The 21,651-nt window shown below is 32.9% G+C and overlaps 1 protein-coding gene across 1 annotated transcript in view; it reads right to left on the reverse strand.

Moving 5' to 3' along the window:
• LOC134710317 (uncharacterized) overlaps positions 1–17,410 on the reverse strand; it is a 176,809-nt gene extending 159,399 nt beyond the window's left edge. Inside the window, exons 1-2 of the mRNA XM_063570626.1 lie at positions 17,202–17,410; positions 12,404–12,472 (exon numbers count right to left, since the gene is read on the reverse strand). Of these exons, the coding sequence (XP_063426696.1) occupies positions 12,404–12,472; positions 17,202–17,333 (201 nt within the window). The 5' untranslated portion in view covers positions 17,334–17,410. The remainder of the gene's footprint in view (positions 1–12,403; positions 12,473–17,201) is intronic.
• Positions 17,411–21,651: the final 4,241 nt, after the last annotated feature.

The following is a 21,651-nucleotide window of genomic DNA, read 5'->3' on the forward strand; positions in this document are numbered from 1 at the left end:
CAAGTGAGGCAAAAAATCACTAAAATTTCGACACTGATTTTTTTGTAGACATTTATATAAATGTAATAGTCATTTGTTGTTCTGTCTTAACCTTGATTTCTATAGCTTGTCATCATTCCTTTTAAACTATTCTTCCTGGATATAACTCAGCGGGTGATGTTTCTCAATAACATTAACCATATTAACCTAGTAACGATAATCATCATGGATTCCTAGTTAAAAACAGGCTCCTGCAGAAAAAGGAAAAGCGACACTGAAGGTAAAGAATGAATAATTCTAGTAAACTAGTTTTGTGAACAGAGTCTTAGTATTGCATATAACTTCATTAGAACAATTAGAATTGCACGTCAGAATGGGCGTGTCACCATAAAAATTGACAACATTGAAAATAAAACTAATACTTTTAACCAATCAGGAGACAGTAAATAGACCAAATTTATACACACATGATTAATTATTCTAATACAATATATTACAAAGTCCAGAGGCTTCCGACTTGAATTAGGCGTTAAAATTCTTCTAACCAACGAAGAATCAACAAATACAGAGCAATACGCATAGTCAAGCTCAGAGTAGGAGAAGTCCGGTCATGCATTGAAAATTAGAATAACCTTTAACAAAATCAATGTAAAAACAATGCGGAAAAGAGTACTTTAAAAACGAGATACGTAGAAATTTTCATGCGGAAAAGTTGTGCCAAAATGCATAAACGTGAAACGCCGAGAAGTCCGAGTCCGCAATCAGAATAGGCAACAGAAGAACTAAGCAAAATGACAATGAAACATTAATTAACAAAGGAAATCACAAAGGAAAAACTGCTAAAAGATTGTTTAAGTCCGGAAACTTGAAAATCCTCCTTTAATCAGCTCAACAGGTCCGAAGGTCCCTATGTGACCTGATGCCACCACTTGGTGTCCGTCGTCGTCCGTCGTCTTTCTTTGTCGTAGTCGTCGAAAGATATTTCAAGAATATTCTCCTCTAAACCTACTGTGCCAAATAACTTCAAACTTCACAAAGAAATGTAATTAAGTTTTAACTACCTTGACTGGCTATACAGCCCTTACACGGTCGGTTGAAACTTAAGCTAAATATTCCAAAGGTATGTAGTTTATAAATTGTATCCAAAGCTTTAATCCATCAAAACACATTGCCACTATGGCTAAAACTAAAACATAGGGGTCAAATGCAGTTTTTGGCTTCTATCTCAAAAGCTAAGGCCTTAAAGCAATTATAACGTGGGACAACAGATGTTCAATAGGTCAGCTATCAGCTCTGAAATCTTCAGACGTACAGAACAACCCATTGTTGGGTTGGTGCAATTGGTAATTTTAAGGAAATTTTGCAGTTTTAGGTAACTTTCACTAATATTATTAAAGATAGAGATAAACATTATTGAATTGTTTGCAAGGAAACAGCGGCCTTATGATGCAGTCTCGCCTACAAAAGGTTTTTTTCCGGAACACGTCAAAAGAGAAGCATATAGGCTCAACCTATTTTATGTATTCGACAGGTACATGTACTGGGTAGGATAAAAGAAACATCAATGACAGTTGGAAACCAAAATGAACTTCTTTTTCTGCTGTTGCAACCTCGTGTCAGGAACTTTTGAAATGCGGAGGCAAAAAAATCAAGCTGTGCTGGTAAATGTAAATGCTTCCGTTCTGGTCTTCCTTGTCCGGTTTTTGTATTGGCAAATGTCAGATAATTAAAGAAAGGCAACCTGGTTTTATGCCCCACCTACGATAGTAAAGGGGCATTTTGTTTTTTGGTTGGTGCGTCCGTTCGTTCTTTCGTTCTTCCGTTCGTCCGTCCGTCTGCCCCGCTTCAGGTTAAAGTGTTTGGTCACGGTAGTTTTTGATGAAGTTGAAGTCCAATCAACTTACAATTTATTGCACATGTGCCCCATGCTATGATCTTTCTAATTTTAAGGCCAAATTAGAGTTTTGACCCCAATTTCATGCTTCACTAAACATAGAAAATGATATTGCAAATTTCAGGTTAAAGTTTTTGGTCAAGGTAGTTTTTGATGAAGTTGAAATCCAATCAACTTGAAACTTAGTTTACATGTCCCCTATGATATGATCTTTCTAATTTAAATCCTAAATAAGAGTTTTACCCCCAATTTCACGGTCCACTCAATATAGAAAATGATAGTGCAAATTTCAGGTTAAAGTTTTTGGTCAAGGTAGTTTTTGATGAAGTCGAAATCCAATCAACTTGAAACTTAGTTTACATGTCCCCTATGATATGATTTTTCTAATTTAAATCCTAAATAAGAGTTTTCCCCCAATTTCACGGTCCACTTAACATAGGAAATGATAGTGCGAGTTGGCCATCCGTGTACAATGGACACATTCTTGTGTTAACCAAATTAGGCATTGAACTTAACAAAGAAAGTGACAACTCTTGTTTAGTTGATGGAAATTATAACAATGACATTTCAACGTTGTTTCTGCTGAAATTTTGGAACCGAAGTCGATCATTTTCTTAATTTATGTATTGTTTTGTCGTACTTTAAAAACTGTAGTTTATCTTTTATCAAAATTTCATTGGATTATACCTATAATACAGCTTTCAAGGGAAATTACAAAATGTAGCCAATTGGGTACGACGTCATTTGCAAAATGATCGGCGGCCATCTTGATTAAATGGAATTTTTTAAAGGCCAGCATCTGATTTTTTTTAATTACCATTTGATTAACAATCGTACAAAATTTCATGCTGGTATCACGATTTGCACAACTATTTGCATAATATCTCCCACTAATACATGTACTATATAATCAAGATATGTGAAAAATAGTGTTGATATTAACATTAATGTTGGGTTTTTTTTCATTTTCAATGCTACATGTGTCTATCGTTTTGAAATTTTGATGTTTTTGAGATTTATTAATTTATCAATTAACATTTTTATTGCTTGGATTTAAGACTATCAAAATTCTTCTTTTTATTCTTATTTTTATCTCAACTGTATTTGGCAAAACTTTTAGGAATTTTTGGTCCCCAATGCTCTTCAACTTCGTACTCTATTTGTCCTTTAAAACATTTTTCGAGCGTGACGCGTGACGCGTGACGCGTGTAAACAAAACGCGCGTCTGGCATAAATATGAAATTTTAATCCTGGTTTCTATGATGAGTTTATTTGCAACCACTTGGTCGATGCCACTGCTGCTGGAGATTTATTCCCCCGAGGGTATCACAAGCCCAGTAGTCAGCACTTCTGTGTTGACTTGAGATATCATTAATATGTTCATGATTATAAATTAACTGTAAACAAAACTTTAAATTAAAAAAAAACAAAGGCTTTTCTATCTCAGAAAAAGACAACCTTAGCTGTATTTGGTAAAACATTTAGGAATTTTTGGCCCCCAATTTTCTTTAACTTCGTACTTTATTTGGCCTTTTAAAACTAGAGGCTCTAAAGAGCCTGTGTCGCTCACCTTGGTCTATGTGCATATTAAACAAAGGACACAAATGGATTAATGACAAAATTGTATTTTGGTGATGGTGATGTGTTTGAAGTTCTTACTTTACTGAACGATTTTGCTTCTTACAATTATATCTATCATGAACTTTGCCCATTAGTAACAGAGAACTATATTTGGTAAAAATTTACATAAATTTACCAAATTAATGAAAATTGTTAAAAATTGACTATAAAGGGCAATAACTCCTTAAGGGGTCAATTGACCATTTAGGTCATGTTGACTTATTTGTAGATCTTACTTTGCTGAACATTATTGCTGTTTACAGTTTATCGCTATCTATAATAGTATTCAAGATAACCAAAAACGGCAAAATTTCTTTAAAAATTACCAATTGGAGGGCAGCAACCCAACAACCAGTTGTCCAATTCATCTGAAAAATTCAGGGCAGATAGATATTGACTTGATTAACAATTTAACTTCTTGTCAGATTTGCTCTAGATGCTTTGGTTTCATAGTTATAAGCAAAAAACTGCATTTTACCCCTATGTTCTATTTTTAGCCGTGGCAGCCATCTTGGTTGAATGACCAGGTCATCGGACACATTTTTCAAACTAGATACCCCAAAGATGATTGTGGCCTAGTAGTTTCAGTGGAGATTTTGTAAAAGATTACTTAGATTTATGAAAAATGGTTAAAGATTGACTATAAAGGGCAATAACTCCTAAAGGGGTCAACTGACCATTTTGGTCATGTTGACTTATTTGTAGATCTTACTTTGCTGAACATTATTGCTGTTTACAATTTATCTCTATCTATAATAATATTCAAGATAATAACCAAAAACAGCAAAATTTCCTCAAAATTACAAATTCAGGGGCAGCAACCCAACAACCGATTGACCGATTCATCTGAAAATTTCAGGGCAGATAGTTCTTGACCTGATAAACATTTTTATCCCATGTCAGATTTCCTCAAAATGCTTTGGTTTTTGAGTTATAAGCCAAAAACTGCATTTTACCCCTATGTTCTATTTTTAGCGGTGGTGGCCATCTTGGTTGGTTGACCAGGTCACGCCACACATTTTTTAAACTAGATACCCCAAAGATGATTGTGGCCAAGTTTGGATTAATTTGGCCAAGTAGTTTCAGAGGAGAAGATTTTTGTAAAAGATTACTTTAATTTACGAAAAATTGTTAAAAATTGACTATAAAGGGCAATAACTCCTAAACGGGTCAACTGACCATTTTGGTCATGTTGACTTATTTGTAGATCTTACTTTGCTGAACATTATTGCTGTTTACAGTTTATCTCTAACTATAATAATATTCAAGATAATAACCAAAAACAGCAAAATTTCTTCAAAATTACCAATTCAGGGGCAGCAACCCAACAACCGATTGACCGATTCATCTGAAAATTTCAGGGCAGATAGATCTTGACCTGATAAACATTTTTACCCCATGTCAGATTTGCTCTAAATGCTTTGGTTTTTGAGTTATAAGCCAAAAACTGCATTTTACCCCTATGTTCTATTTTTAGCCGTGACGGCCATCTTGGTTGGTTGACCGGGTCACGCAACACATTTTTTAAACTAGATACCCCAATGATGATTGTGGCCAAGTTTGGTTTGATTTGGCCCAGTAGTTTCAGAGGAGTAGATTTTTGTAAAAGTTAACGACGACGGACGACGACGACGGACGACGACGGACGACGGACGCCAAGTGATGAGAAAAGCTCACTTGGCCCTTCGGGCCAGGTGAGCTAAAAAATGTGATTCGAGCGTCACTGGAGAGTCTTTTGTAGACGAAACGCGTGTCTGGCGTAAATGTAAAATTTTAATCCTGGTATCTGTGGTGAGTTTATTATCATCCACAACCGTATAAAAGCATCAAAACAACTGCTTCATTTATTTTTCGCTTATCTACAAAGGGACAGGCTAGAAATAAAAAAGGGATATTTGTTTGAACGAGTATAAAGTTGTGGTTTCAAACTCTTTCACTTCAAGGGTTTGGTTGGAGCTTGTTGTCTTTGGTACAAATAGATTGAGGTCAAATGTATCTTGAATTTGAAAGGCAATGACAAATTTCGCCGCGGGACGTGCGCTTATTTTTTGGACACTTGCGCTCCAAAGCATTGGACATTTGCGCTTTTAACAAATGACTTTTCTTTTTTTACATAGGATATTTGCGCTTTTGCAATATTTTGGTTTAATAACTAACATCCTTTATTATCTGGGCTTGGTACAAGCAGGTTTGACATGGCAGAGTTAAAGTCATATTTTTCTTTATGTTTAAAAATAATTTCAAGGCAAATTCATGTCATAGCACATTGATATGTCTTTAAAAGTTTACATAAACTGAGCTATCAAAAATAAACATTATAAAGACATCAGTACGTACAGTCATCATGGGTTAGTTTTCGCTTGATATCTGAAGCCAAGGAGTGAACAAATTTAGCTCTTAATATTTGTTCTGACTGGTATTTCGCCCATATTTCAAATACATAAACAAGTTTCTCTTTTTCAATTCTTGACTTGGGTCCCTGTTCATTCATTGTATTGGGCATGGAAGGATTCTGGACCATTTGACGTACTATTGATAAACAAAAGTTCAATTTATTCACGTATTTATTTCTTCTCATTTAAATTACAGGTAGACGACTTATGTAAAAAGCGCAAATGTGCGGCCATTTAAATACAGGTGAATCAAAATTAAAAGCGCAAATGTCCATAGTATTGAAGCGCTATCGTTCTACAGGTAAACAAGCGCAAACGTCCTGTGCCCAAAATCATATCACCGGCTTATTCTCATTTCGCCTTAGGTGTCAAAATCTTTATTAAAAATTAAACATATTAGTGCAATTTTTCAGGTAAAAAAGAATTAACTAATACGAAATGGGAACCCGTGTAAATAATTTTATACAGTTATTTTTTGTGTGTATAGCAATAACTTGATATTTCTGTTTCTAATGTAAAATATCTGCCAGGAAATGCTTATAGAAGAAGATGTTTTTTGTGTCTTCCAGATTGTCACGTTTTTGAATAATTTTGTAATTTTTTTGTACTAGCTGCATAAATTTTAGTTTTTAGTTTTGTTATATATGTCAACAAGTCTTGGAAAACATGCTTCTCTAATTTGTGTGCTATTTTAACATTTCCTGACCGGTGTGAGAAAAAGGTTTCTCCTCACCAGTGAAAAATATGTTCTCGGCAAATGATTGGTTGAAATTTAATTGTGACGTTAAATTTTATTGTTCTCTTCTGAATTTTCTTATTGTGACGTCATAAAAAAAAGCGCCCATATGCCTGATGACGTCACATCAAAAGTACACAACTTTCCTCAAATCTTTGAAAAGGAAGGATAAAAGCAATAAGAGAAACAGATTCCACCACTGTAACCCGTGTATTACGATATGTCTCCACTCTCGACAGTTAAATTTTAATTATTTAAAAAGCTCGGCAAGCCTCGCGCTTTAAATAATAAAATTTAACTGTCTCGAGTTGAGAAATATCGTAATACACTTGTTCACCCCGTATAAAAAAAGAGGGACGAAAGATACCAAAGGGACAGTCAAACTCATAAATCTAAAACAAACTGACAACGCCATGGCTAAAAATGAAAAAGACAAACAGAAATAACCCCGATACAAATGAATCCGGACGTTGACGCGTTCGAAGCGATAATCAGGACAACATTTGGGATGACAATAATTTCGAATGCCTCTCTAGAACTTATTTGAGTATATATAAATATGTCAGTATGCATGTTAGTTCATTTATTCAATTATACAGTTGTTGTAAGTTTTAGATATTGTATAAAACGTTTGATAAAACTGATAGATGCAAAACGCACAGACATGGTGAACTTTCATACGGTTTATGATATAAACAATGCTGAATATCTTTTCGTGCATACACCTTTGCGTATTAATACCTTTAGCAGTACTAAATAACTATACATTGAATTACAACGTGCCTTCAAATGTGCTCTAGAACTTAGAATAAACGCAATATCATACAAAATAAATTTTCTCTTACTGTATTGTTCGTTCCACAAAATGTGTCGCGTTCGTTGTGCGTTTTGAAATAATCACTATACAGTTCGTTGACAAAAACCGTCACAAATCACTTTCTTGTCAAGGTTTTCGAGATGGTGTCGGCGACCCTTTTTCTGTATTTAATGGTAAATGTGTATCTGTTAACTAAGTCAAAGTAGTCATACAAAGCCAAAATTTAAATATTTAACCAGCGTACATCTGCTTGAAATGATTCTATTGAAAATTGAGACTTTCAATGTTATTCCAAATGAAATGAACTGTTAATGAATATATTCCAATGTAAATAAAGTTTCAAAAAGTATGATACAGACATTAAAACTTTAATGACTTCAAGGGAGGATCCAGGAATTTGTAAAGGGGGGGAGCAAAGTTTTTAATAATTAGTGAGGTGCCCTTCTTTGGACTAAAAAACATAAAAGAAGTGTGAAATGCACTTTTTAAACGGTTCACGGCGTGGGGCATGCATATTCTATAGTTGCTGTAAAGTGTAAGGGTTGGACATTTTATATGCTGTATTTTCCCTATTAATTGTCTATCATAAAATGATAGTATGGATCCAAAGCTATGTACTGATATATTTGATGTGGAAATTTTCAGTTAAAAATAGACATGGAAATTCTCGTTTGTTGTATGTTAAGTTAGCATTACCTCACAGATTTCTTGTCGTAAACAAGAAATACGACGGTCTATTCGATGAATTACAATACGACCGAAACGAGTTAAAAAAGTCAAACAAGTAATTTTTATCCAAATGTTTGGTGGAGATATTTCACCCAACAAAACTGAGGGAGGTAAGGGGTTCCAAATCAACCAAAGGCTACGAATGAGTCTGAAATGACAACGAATTTGTGAATGACGGTCGACAAATGGAGACACAAAGGCCACACTCAGCAGTCAAGTTGCTGTCTGGTGTTGAAAAAAGTATTCAATATATCAGCTCTGCGGTTCCGGTCAGACATGCAAACCCGAGCCTCAAAATAATACACCTGTTTTTTATTCAACATGATCACTTAATGCTTAATATTTTGTTGGAAATTTCCGTTTATTGTTAAAGATAATTGTTTTCAATCCAAATACGTACGGCCAGAATTTTTATTTAATGCAAAAAATCAGAGTCAGATTTTCCTCTCTCAAATACCTTAGACTTCCTCATCAAATCAAATGGTTCGTACCTTAGACTTTAAATCTATCTAGAGCTTATACTGACTGGGAATTATTATTCAGCTATCATGTTATTTTAAAATAGGCTGGGGCATCTGGGGTTCAACACGTTTTCGTAGGTAAATAATATTGGTGGGGATTGTTTTCATGAGAGTAATAGAGTATTACTTTCTTTTTGGTTGAATTGTGAAATAAAAGCAAATTCGTTCTTGCTCAATCCTGTGTCGTTTTGAAGGTATCATGGTTTACATCCTCAGCCTAAGCAATGTGTAACTGTAATTTGAATTTTCAAAATGACTGAGTGACGTTTTTTTCACGCACAGGTCAACTCCACCATAGATAAGTGTAAACATGCCCACGCCGTGAACCGTTTAAAAAGTGCATTTCACACTTATTTTATGTTTTTTAGTCAAAAGAAGGTCCCAAAATTATTAAAAACTTCGCCCCCCCCTTTTCCAAATCCCTGGATCCTCCCCTGAAGTCATTAAAGTTTTAATGTCTGTATCATACTTTTGAAACATTATTTCCACTGGAATATATTCATTTCATCTGGAATAACATTGAACGTCTCAATTTTCAATAGAAACATTTCAAGCAGATGTACGCTGGTTAAATATTTAAATTTTGGCTTTGTATGACAGATATTTAAAGTTCAACTACTTTGACTTAGTTAACAGATACACATTTACCATTAAATACAGAAAAAGGGTCGCCGACACCATCTCGAAAACCTTGACAAGGAAGTGATTTGTGACGGTTTTTGTCAACGAACTGTATAGTGATTATTTCAAAACGCACAACGAACGCGACACATTTTGTGGAACGAACAATACAGTAAGAGAAAATTTATTTTGTATGATATTGCGTTTATTCTAAGTTCTAGAGCACATTTGAAGGCACGTTGTAATTCAATGTATAGTTATTTAGTATTGCTAAAGGTATTAATACGCAAAGGTTTATGCACGAAAAGATATTCAGCATTGTTTATATCATAAACCGTATGAAAGTTCACCATGTCTGTGCGTTTGCATCTATCAGTTTTATCAAACGTTTTATACAATATGTAAAACTTACAACAACTGTATGATTGAATAAATGAACTAACATACACATTGACATATTTATATATACTCAAATAAGTTCTAGAGAGGCATTCGAAATTGTTGTCATCCCAAATGTTGTCCTGATAATCGCTTCGAACGCGTCAACGTCCGGATTCACATGGCTTTGGCACAATCAGTAAATATCTTTATAAGTAAAGCATTGTCGCATAAAATCAAATGCACGGGAAATGGCAAAGTTCACGAAGTCTAGTCTGATTAATCATATTACAACAAAAAAAAAGTTCAAACAAAGGGACTGGACTTCCTTTTCACAATTTGAGGCTCTTCCAAATGCCGATGTTGGTCCAAATTCGCATAGACGAGACATACATGGAGGAGCTCGTTGAACTTAATTTGCCGAATGCCATAGATGTCATTCCGACTGCTTTATTTTTTTTATTATTTTTTTTTACTCATAAAGCTTTGTAGATGTGGTGTGATGGCCAATGAGACAACTTTCCACCAAAGTTTAAATGTAGTGGGTGTACAAAGCAATTATTATAGTCCAATGTACAATATTTAACAATGAGGAAAACCTATACCATACAGTCGGCTAAAAAAAGCCCCGACATTAAAAAAATATAAAAAATAAAATATGAACAACTATAGGTCATCGTACGGCCTTTAACAATGAACAAAGCCCACACCGCTATAACTCACCGAAATGACAAATGTAGTACAATTCATACGAGAAAACTAACGGTCCAATGTATGCACAAAAAAGTGAACAAAAAATAAATATAACTACTAAATTACACGCTCTTTGCCTTGAACAGGCACATACATTTACAGAATATGACGTACATTGACTGTCGTATGGTAAACACTTTCAAAAATGCTATCAAATTAGAAATCGGACGTGTGTATCTGTATGCTTAGCTATAGTTGCATCCGTCGAGTTATTGTATTTTCCTACCAATTCACAGTTTCTTTTATATGAGGATTTTTTTACATTGTAAAAATTTACTCCAAGAGTTTTTCGACAATACAACGGACGTTATGGGTTGCTGTCTGCATGGTATGGTGGTAAATTATTATTTTCAAACATGCATATTGGTTATAATCATATCAAAGCATCGTGCAACAAAATTGGTACCGTTGATTTTATTACTACCACTGGGTCGATGCCTCTGCTGGTGGACTATTAGTCCCCGAGGGTATCACCAGCCCAGTAGCCAGTACTTTGGTACTGGCATGAAAATACGGATTTTTTGTGTAATTAAAATTTGCTGTTACAAAATATTAGAAATTTATTATAAATTAAGTAATGTATCTCCCTCATGCAAAGCTCTGATTCCTTTCACGAATTTGGCTATACTTTTTGGACCTTTTGGATTATAGCTCTTCATCTTTTATATATGCTTTGGATTTCAAATATTTTGGCCACGAGCATCACTGAAGAGACATGTTTTGTCGAAATGCGCATCTGGTGCAACAAAATTGGTACCGTTGATTTTATTACTACCACTGGGTCGATGCCTCTGCTGGTGGACTATTAGTCCCCGAGGGTATCACCAGCCCAGTAGCCAGTACTTCGGTTCTGGCATGAAAATACGGATTTTTTGTGTTATTAAAATTTGCTGTTACAAAATATTAGAAATTTATTATAAATTAAGGAATGTATCTCCCTCATGCAAAGCTCTGATTCCTTTCACGAATTTGGCTATACTTTTTGGACCTTCTGGATTATAGCTCTTCATCTTTTATATATGCTTTGGATTTCAAATATTTTGGCCACGAGCATCACTAAAGAGACATGTTTTGTCGAAATGCGCATCTGGTGCAACAAAATTGGTACCGTTGATTTTATTAATACATGCAAAATTCATTGACAAACGCAATATTGTGTCAACGAAGCGTACAGTATAAAAAGGGGTAATGACAACGAAGCGTACACAACATGAAAATAAAGACACCTTGAAACGTGTATATTTTTTGTTTCTAGATACAATATAAACAAACGATCTTTATAAGTTTGTTAACTTATACTATACAGTTTTCAAAAATGTATGTTTTAAAAACTATGAGGTACGAGAAACATTAAGTTTTGAATGTTTAAAAATACCAAGCACGTTTTATCATTTTTGAAAAACCTTTTAGTAGCTATTGAGTATTATGGCAAAGAATATATTGGAGCAAATTATCCGAAGAATAGATATTGGATTGTCTTTAAAAGTTTGAATTTCTTACTGTCTGAACTCAGTGTTACACGGTGTGTTTGATTTGAACGCGTCAACGTCCGGTTTTATCTGTATCGGGGTAATACAGGGTGTTGTTGCAGTGTAGGTATCTATATATCTCTGATCAATTAACTAGTGATGTGGTAGTGATGTAGGATATATTATTCAATGTCGATAAACACTTATCTCTATAGTAAATGCAAAACGGTAATGAAAATTCGTTAGATCAGTAAATTACATTAGTTGCCCAAAAATAAGAACAGATGTGTTTCGAAAAGACTTCAAGTGTTCCGAAAGACTACAGAGATCGTTTAATAAATGCTGCGTTAACCCCTCAGGGTTCTCGCAATAAAAAATAAACTTGGTTGTAGAGATCGGTTGAATGAATTTAATATACAAAATAGAAAAGAAAGAATTAGTTATTTTTCAACCATTTGTATAAAAAGACATAATAGTTATATTCTACACTTACAGGCTCATCACAATTCGCTATCCAAAATCTGTACAGGTTTTGAGGTAAACAAAATGTAGCACAGGCTTCCTGCAAAAATAAGAAGATACTCTTTGTTAGTCTTGTATTATTTTTAATTTTAGTTTCTTGTGTACAATTTGGAGTTTAGTATGGCGTTCATTATCACTGAACTACTATATATATTTGTTTAGGGCCAATTGAAGGACGCCTCCGGGTGCGGGAATTTCTCGCTGCATTGAAGATCTGTTGGTGACCTTCTGCTGTTGTCCGTTTTATGGTCGGATTGTTGTCTCTTTGACACATTCCCCATTTCCATTCTCAATTTCATCTTATTATATCACATGCTAAAAATCCAATGATTGCATGCACCTTTATAGATTGATAGGAAGATATAAAAGGCCCCACAAAGAAAAAAAACTAACGGACTTAACTTGGAGAAGTGTTATACCATTGAGCTACACAGTGAGTGCATTATACTTCCTTCGCAAGTTATTCTTTTATGTAAGTAAACGTTTAATTTTACGATATGATAGGCACTAGGGAGAAGATTTCACTGCATAGAAACAAATGTAGCGTTTTTACTAATAAACGATGAGGGACAAACTGTAGACGCATAATTAGCAAGACTGAGTGCACAGTTAGTCAAAGTTTATGTAAACTTTGCAAACGTATGTTAGAAACAACCGATCAAAACAATACACAGTAAAAATTTCAGTTTCACATTTTATAAATGGTGAATTTTTTTTTAAATATAAAATTTTTTGGACAATGCAAAATATTTTTAGATAGCTGTAAAAAGAAAAATCCTTCTTAGTGGGTTTATATGGTTGTATTTTTCTACATTTTAGAGTCGGTTTCACTATATATGACACTAAGAAACTTAGAACTAAGATTGATCGTAAGTATACAGAATTGTTCATGACTTACGATCAATCTAAGTTGATGTTTTTTTAAATCAAGATTTAGATTAGATTTTTCTTTAAAAAGCATATGTTTTTGATACCTAAATTTCAGTTATAACGATGCAAAACATAGATTGGGTCACCTACTTCGTTTTTACAGTATACAGCTTTACAAAGTTGTATTCTTTGAGAAACAATCCAACAAAACTTCGAAATATTCACCATAATCGCAACGTCACCGCATTGCAGGCCGTAAAACTTTTTTTGGTTTGACGTTTTTGATAATCAACAAGGTAACAAATTAGACAGGAAAATGTATTTTTATTTTAATTTTTTTTTTAGAAAAACGTGTACTTAAAAAATGAATTATTATTCCAATTTTTCAATAAATAGTTTTAATTATTGGTACATTCTGAAAAAGAAAAAGTAAAAGTAAAAGAATGAAACTTAAGATTAAATTTTATCAGAATACATCTCATTTGAATATCTTTGACTTTATTCAACTCTTTTTTTTTAATTTTAATAAAATACACTGTTCTGAGATTTAATATAAAAATATCCAACTAATTCTAACAGATTCAGATTCAGTAGTTTAACAACTAGAATATAAATGCAACTGTTTAGTAGCCAAACTATAAATATGACACAATTTGAACAGTAATCTGCATCCAAGCTAGCATTTTCTTCATCTTCACCCAGTGTATTTGGCAATAGAGACACAGAAATATGGACTACAGTCCTATTATAAAGAAAATGAAGACATTATTCAACTGAGACGAGGAGCTACAGTACTACCTCTTGTTCCAACCCATATGGTTGAGGATGTTAAGATGACATGGGAGAAGCTGAAAATATACCCGCTACAACTTCATTTACAGAAAACATGACAGAGTAATGGGTTAAAAGCTACCGGTATTTATGGAATCACTACTACACAGAGGGACCCCGAACCAAAAATAACCTAGAAGGATGGCACAACAAACTTAAGAAGTCTAAAGAGACTTAAACACGCCCATCCAAACATCTAAAGATCATTGAAGAAGACACAGGCACTAACAGAATGCAACATTATCCAGTATGCAGCAGCAGGAGCCCGCCCACCAAATCGACGATGATACAGAGTAGCATGAGTAATAGACACCAGACTCCAACATCTAAAAAACAGATACCAAAAAAGATTCATCAACGTGGTAGATTACCCATCTTCTCCATTTGAACTGAACAATGAAGTGAAATATTGTAAATTATGACTTTGTAAATATGTTTTGTGACTTTTGATGTATCATATACATAAAAATTGTATTCCTCCTCATTTTACATATTTCCTTATGCAATGCATTTATAAAATTGATTAATTTATTAAATTGTGGTTGCAATAAAAGAGATCTTGTATTTATGTATCTATATCATGAAAAATTATTCAGAAACTAATAAACTATAAAGACACCTTTGTGACTGAATAATATTTTTTTTATTATTTGTTGTGTAAATGTATGTATGTTGAATGAATTGAATGAATTTATATTAAATTATTGAGAAAAATATTTTATTTTTTTAATAACTTTGCTCTAATAAAAAAAACCTGAATATATAGAAAACACTTACAAACTATATACCTATGTTGGAACAGACTATACAATTGTATGCTCATTAAACCTTTTTCTTTACTAATAAACTATAAAGACACCTTTGTGACTGAATAATATTTTTTTTATTATTTGTTGTGTAAATGTATGTATGTTGAATGAATTGAATGAATTTATATTAAATTATTGAGAAAAATATTTTATTTTTTTAATAACTTTGCTCTAATAAAAAAAACCTGAATATATAGAAAACACTTACAAACTATATACCTATGTTGGAACAGACTATACAATTGTATGCTCATTAAACCTTTTTCTTTACTAATAGATAATTGGTAGAATTTAAAGTGGGCAAACCAGGAGTAAACCAAAAAATAAACCGATCATAATGATTATTTCATATCATTAAAACAGAAATGTATGTGCATTATGAAATGGGAACTCTTATTTAGGTTTGAATAACACAACGGGGAAAGGATAATGTTTAAGGTCATTCGAAAGTGTGATTATGTTTTAAATTGGTCAGACAATACTTGGTCATGTTTTGTGAAAATTTAAAGCATATCTTCATAAAACGTGACCAAGTATTGTCTAACCTATAATTCTCATTTTAATTAACTAGCTTCAAACGAAAGACGCTCCGGCTGCTAATTAATGTTAATCAAAGTACTGAAGTACTGAACAGGTTCTTGTGGATGGTCATGTCACAGAAACAGACCACATACCTGAAACTGAGCCTGGGGTCATTTACAGAGAAATATTTTTTTCGGATACAAGTTTGTGCGCAGATGATGAATAAATGACAGGAACTTCAACCGCATCGTAATAAATATTATATTGTAGTGATACAAATCAGTATACATGGGACTATTATACTAATATAATAATAGTCCCAGAGTAACTTTCAATGGTTTGTTGGTATAAGCTATATTGATATTACGGTTACGTGTATATATAATTTTCACCTCGTTTTGTTGAAATATACTTTTTCACTTTTTTGGTCTTTTGGAAAATGTTGTTTGTGCTGTTTTTAAGACCCTTCTACAACGAAATTTGTTGAACATGCACACGTATAAAAATTGCGGTTTTTTATCCAACGCAATCATAGGTTTGAACGTAGTTTTCAATTTAGACTCGTTTATATTTTTTTGTTTGGGCTTTGTATCATATTTTCCCTCCGGTTTATATGATCCGTTCATCCTATTTTGACTCTTTAAATTCAAGAGTTTATCTAAAAAATTAGGGTACTTTTTTTTAAAAATGAGGATACTCTTAATATGGCCTTCAAAATACCGTTTCGATCCCTAACATCACTGAAGAGACATTTATTGTCGAAATCCGGATCTGGTGTACTTAAATATATTGACACCGTATGTTTGTGGCATAACATCGCGGCCACAAGTTTAAAAAGTTTTTCTGTTTAGTATTAAAATTATTTTAAGATCCATTTTGTTACATCTTGTGATCAATTTTATTTGGCAATCGCCAATGGCAGTCAGCCGGGTTCAAGCACATCAGTTGTTCGACCTGTTAGTCAAATGCGTTTTGTTGAAATATACTTTTTCACTTTTTTGGTCTTTTGGAAAATGTTGTTTTTGCTGTTTTTAGACCCTTCTACAACGAAATTTGTTTAACATGCACACGTATAAAAATTGCGGTTTTTTTATCCAACGCAATCATGTTTGAACGTAGTTTTCAATTTAGACTCGTTTATAATTTTCACCTTGTTGTATATAATTCTATTCTACTATTCTTATTTTAGTGCAGTGCAACTGATTGTGGACTATAAAAAAACGATTTTTCTAAAAGATTGGAAATGAGAAGCCATTCATATTTTCCCGCAAAACAAGTACTGAGTTACCGGTCTTGCCGAGAGTGTCGCAAAACGTTCTCCAGATATTCTTCTGTAAGCTTTAACACAATTTTCGGTACGTGTTCATAATAAAGTTCTAATAAAAATATTTATTGGAGTATCCATTGAAAAAATGAATTTGAAAAAAGCGATTAAGTATAATGTTATTTAGAACGTCTAGATAATGAACGAGGATCTATATTTTTTAGAGATAGGTTGAAAACCCAAAACTAATTTGCATAATGGAAATTTATGCGATTGCAGTACATCGAAATGACATACGGTCATCGCGATGTGATTTGTAAACAAAACAATAAGACAGTTCGATATCGTTTTATAACTGGCTTAGTCCTCCACGCACATATTTTGTTAGACACTTCAAACATTATCAATCTGGATGACTCGTTAATTCTTTTTGCGATTCTACATTAAATATCAGTGCATAATGCGTACGTTACCTTGTTGTCCATGCATAGTGCTTTGCACTGGGTTTTGCATAATTTCCTTTCTATATTCCTCTCATATCTAAAGCACTGACCAGAATGTAATAAAATACTTAGTAATGTCAAAAAAGAAATTTGATTAAACATATCGTATTAATCCAAACAAATTGTCTCTCTTCATCGCATTCTGTGACATGGTTGTTCTCTGGGAACTAAACATCCTGTTCAGATAAGGCATGGGTGATCTATTTACACACTTCAAACGATAAAGAATTTGTGATAATACTTTAAATCAACAAACAATCAATTGCGAAGCAGATGCAACAGTAAACAAATAGTTAACTTATGGGCAGTTTGCTCAATTAATCAGATTTCTGTTCGACCACGCGGTAACCGTAAATGCCAGACAATTACAAACTGAATTTGTAAGCTCTTGTATTTGGAATGAAAGGGTTAAAACATATCCCAGTGAGATCCTTCTTAATGTGTATTGTACCCAAAATCAGATATTAATCTTGCATCGATAACAAAACACATATTTTGTATTTCATGAAGATGGGTTATATTCACAACTCCATGAGAACTTGAAATAAAAAATATGAAAAAGTAAACTGTCAAGCTGAAGTTCAATCATAACTTGGCCAGAGGCATAGTATAGACATGTCTCTGACTTGGCATATAATTTTAAAATTCACTGAAAAATTGAATGCTTCTTTTTGTAACTTCATTGGAGTGTAAAAGCGTTGACCGAAGTACCGTGATTTTGTATGAAGCACGAAAGCGCTTTATTCTACAAATGTGCGCACGGTCAACGCTTGTATAGCCCTATGGAGTTACAAAAAGTAGCATTCAATACTTATAATCAAATTTTTAAGATAGGACCATGAAAACACGATTTTTATCTATTTTATTTAATTCACCTGTGCACTTTATTGTCGGACCTCGTGTTATCAAGAATTAAAAGTTTTATTGTGTAATGAATTGCTTAAGGAATAACACGTGATGTGCCAATCAGAATAACGTATTATAATGAAACATACATCTTATGTAATTATATCACAATGGACAGTGATTGTTGTGACCAAATCATTACCATTTAAACGAGACTTAACTCACTAAATTGCCAAATTTAATTAGAAATGTATGAGAATGTGGAGCAGGGTCTACTTACCCTTCCGGAACACCTGAGATCACCCCCAGTGTTTGGTGGGGTTCGTGTTGCTTATTCCTTAGTTTTATATGTTGACATGTGTACTATTGGTTGCTTGTTTGTCTTTTTCATTTTAGGCAATGGCGTTGTCGGTTTGTTTACGATTTATGAGTTTTACTGTCCCTCTGGAATTCAATCCCATAAGTGTTTTACACAACTGATGAAGTTCCAATAAAACTTCAAGAGCGTTTAATTTTAAATTTTGTTTCGTTGTAACACTTCCAGGACTATATGATAAAACTGGATAATGATGATCCTTAAAAAGTTGTCTTCATGTAAAAATATAAAGGGAGTCAAATTCCTACAAAAAATTATCGAAGTAGGAATTTTCAATAAACATTTCGGTGTGGTGTTGTACCTATTAGAATAGAAATAGGAAGATACAAGAATTTATGTTTAGAAAAAAAGATTATGTTTTAATTGTAATGATATTGAAAATGAAAAACATGTTTAATTGCAATGTCCAATAAATGCAGATTTACGTGATAGCTTTTTTAATCGTGCTTTTTACTTTGAAAATAGTTTTATTAGTATGCTTGATGATGAAAAACTTATATTTATGTTTAATATGATGATATGCAATTTATACTGCCAAAATCTGCCATGATATATTATTCAAAAGAAAAAGCGTTTTATATGTTTAATGATTGTATATAAATTACTTTTACATGTTTTATGTCAATATGTTTTAAATACTTTAATGAAATTGCTTCTCAAAATCCTGACTTTATGAGTTGCACTAACAAAACTAACCTATATTGTATGATACTAAACCCCTAACGGGAAGGATTGTGCCTGATATTCATATGAAAAAATCATAATCTTTCAATCAGTTTAATTGAAGTCTGGAGCTGGCATGTCAGTTAACTGCTAGTAGTCTGTTGTTATTTATGTATAATTGTCATTCTGTTTATTTTCTTTGGTTTCATCTTCTGACATCAGACTCGGTCTTCTCTTGAATTGAACTTTAAATGTACGTATTGTTATGCGTTTACTTTTCTACATTTGCTAGAGGTATAGGGGGAGGGTTGAGATCTCATAAACATGTTTAATCTGCTAATTGATATTTTATCGTATGTTTTTATATGTTGTGATGTTATGCTATTGTTTCAGAAAAAGGGAGAAGGTTTGGGCCCATTAAAACGTTTAATCCCGCTGCGAATGTTTGCACCTGTCCTAAGTCAGGAATCTGATGTACAGTAGTTGTCGTTTGTTTATGTAATATATACGTGTTTCTCGTTTCTCGTTTTGTTTATATAGATTAGACCGTTGGTTTTCCCGTTTGAATGGTTTTACACTAGTAATTTTGGGGCCCTTTATAGCTTGTTGTTCGGTGTGAGCCAAGGCTCCGTGTTGAAGGCCGTACTTTAACCTATAATGGTTTAATTTTTAAATTGTTATTTGGATGGAGAGTTGTCTCATTGGCACTCACACCACATCTTCCTATATCTATTAACCCTGTCGCATTTTTGCGCCTGTCCCATTTCAGGAGCCTCTGGGGTTTGTTAGTCTTGTATTATTTTAATTTTAGTTTCTTGTGTACAATTTGGAAATTAGTATGGCGTTCATTATCACTGAACTAGTATATATTAGAGGCTAATTTTTCCTCAAATAGTGAAATTAAAGCAAATAAATGTAGTGTCAGTAGTAAAAATCAAAATCAGAAAAAGTGGGTATCATATAATGTGAAAAATATTCCAAATAATTGGATGTCTGATCAAGTTTCAATAAATAGTATAAATGAATGTATACACAATATAGAATGTTCAAATGGTTTACAAAAAGTTATTGATGATTTATATAACAATTTTGTTGATATTATGCATAATGAAATGAACAATAAGTTTGAATCAAGGGTAAAAGTCTTGAATGGTGCCAACAATAAAAGACGACGATTTAAAAAACCCTGGTGGAATAACGAACTGACTAAAAAAAGGAACAATGTTTGTGAAGCTGAAAAAAACTTTTTAAATTGTCCACATACATGTAATACAACAAAACAACAGATGCGCAAATTTTTTATCGAAAAACGCAAAAGCTTTGATAAATCCGTCCAACAATTAAAAAGGCAATACTTGTACGGAGGCCAGGAAGAACTTGTTAAATTGAGTGACACTGACTCTAAGCAAAGTTGGGAAAAAATTGGCAAAATTGTCATTGGCAATGAGAGGCAATCGAACATACCTAATGAAGTAGTACAAGATGATGGTTCAATAACAGACAATTTATATATAGTGTTAGATAAATGGAAGAACTGTTTTCATAATTTACTTACCAAAATGTGCTTTTGAATGTAGATAATAATTGTAATAAGATTGAAAATTTTGAAATTAGAGAAAATATTGTATGTAATCAACTTGATGAAGAAATTTCAATCAATGAGGTGTTTAAAGTCGCAATGAAGGCAAAAACTTGTAAAAGCCCTAGTATTGACCTTATTCAGGCAGAATTATGTAAAAATAACATTGTTATATGTGTATTACACAAGCTTTTTAAGTTATGTTTTAAGAAGGGCACTGTCCCTTATATGTGGAATAAAGGAATTATAACACCTATACCAAAATGCACAACCTCAGACCCAAGAGACCCATTATCTTATAGAGGTATAACTTTGGCTCCTTTTGCATATGAAATGTACTGTAATATTTTAAATGATAGATTAATTTTTTGGTTAGATGAAAGGGAGGTAATCAAAGATGAGCAGAATGGTTTTGTAAAGGAAAAAGTACAATCGATCATGTTAGTACAATAACTTCAATTATTGAGACAAGAAAAAAATGTAAATTATCTACCTATGTGGCCTTTATAGATTTAAAAAAAGCATATGACTCAATAAATAGAGCATTGTTGTTTAACAAATTAGATAATTTAGGAATTAGTTCAAAATTTATGTACGCCCTTAAAGGGCTTTATTCAAATGTAACATGCAGTGTACGACTTAACGGTAATATGAATGAATGGTTTGATGTAGATACTGGTTTAAAACAAGGTTGTATATTATCGTCTGTTATGTTTAATATTTATATAAACACTCTTATTGATGATATAAATGCTCTAGATATTGGTATAAATATTGATGATGAAAAAATAGCAATTTTATTGTATGCTGATGATATGGTATTAATGGCAGAAAATGAAAAAGATTTACAGAAAATGTTAGATATTCTTAACAATTGGTGTATTACTAATGGACTTAATGTCAATATTAATAAGTCCAAAATTATGCATTGTAGAAATCCATCTGTGCCTAGAACT

This window comes from Mytilus trossulus, chromosome 3 (assembly GCF_036588685.1).
Source record: "Mytilus trossulus isolate FHL-02 chromosome 3, PNRI_Mtr1.1.1.hap1, whole genome shotgun sequence".
NCBI classification, from domain to species: domain Eukaryota; kingdom Metazoa; phylum Mollusca; class Bivalvia; order Mytilida; family Mytilidae; genus Mytilus; species Mytilus trossulus.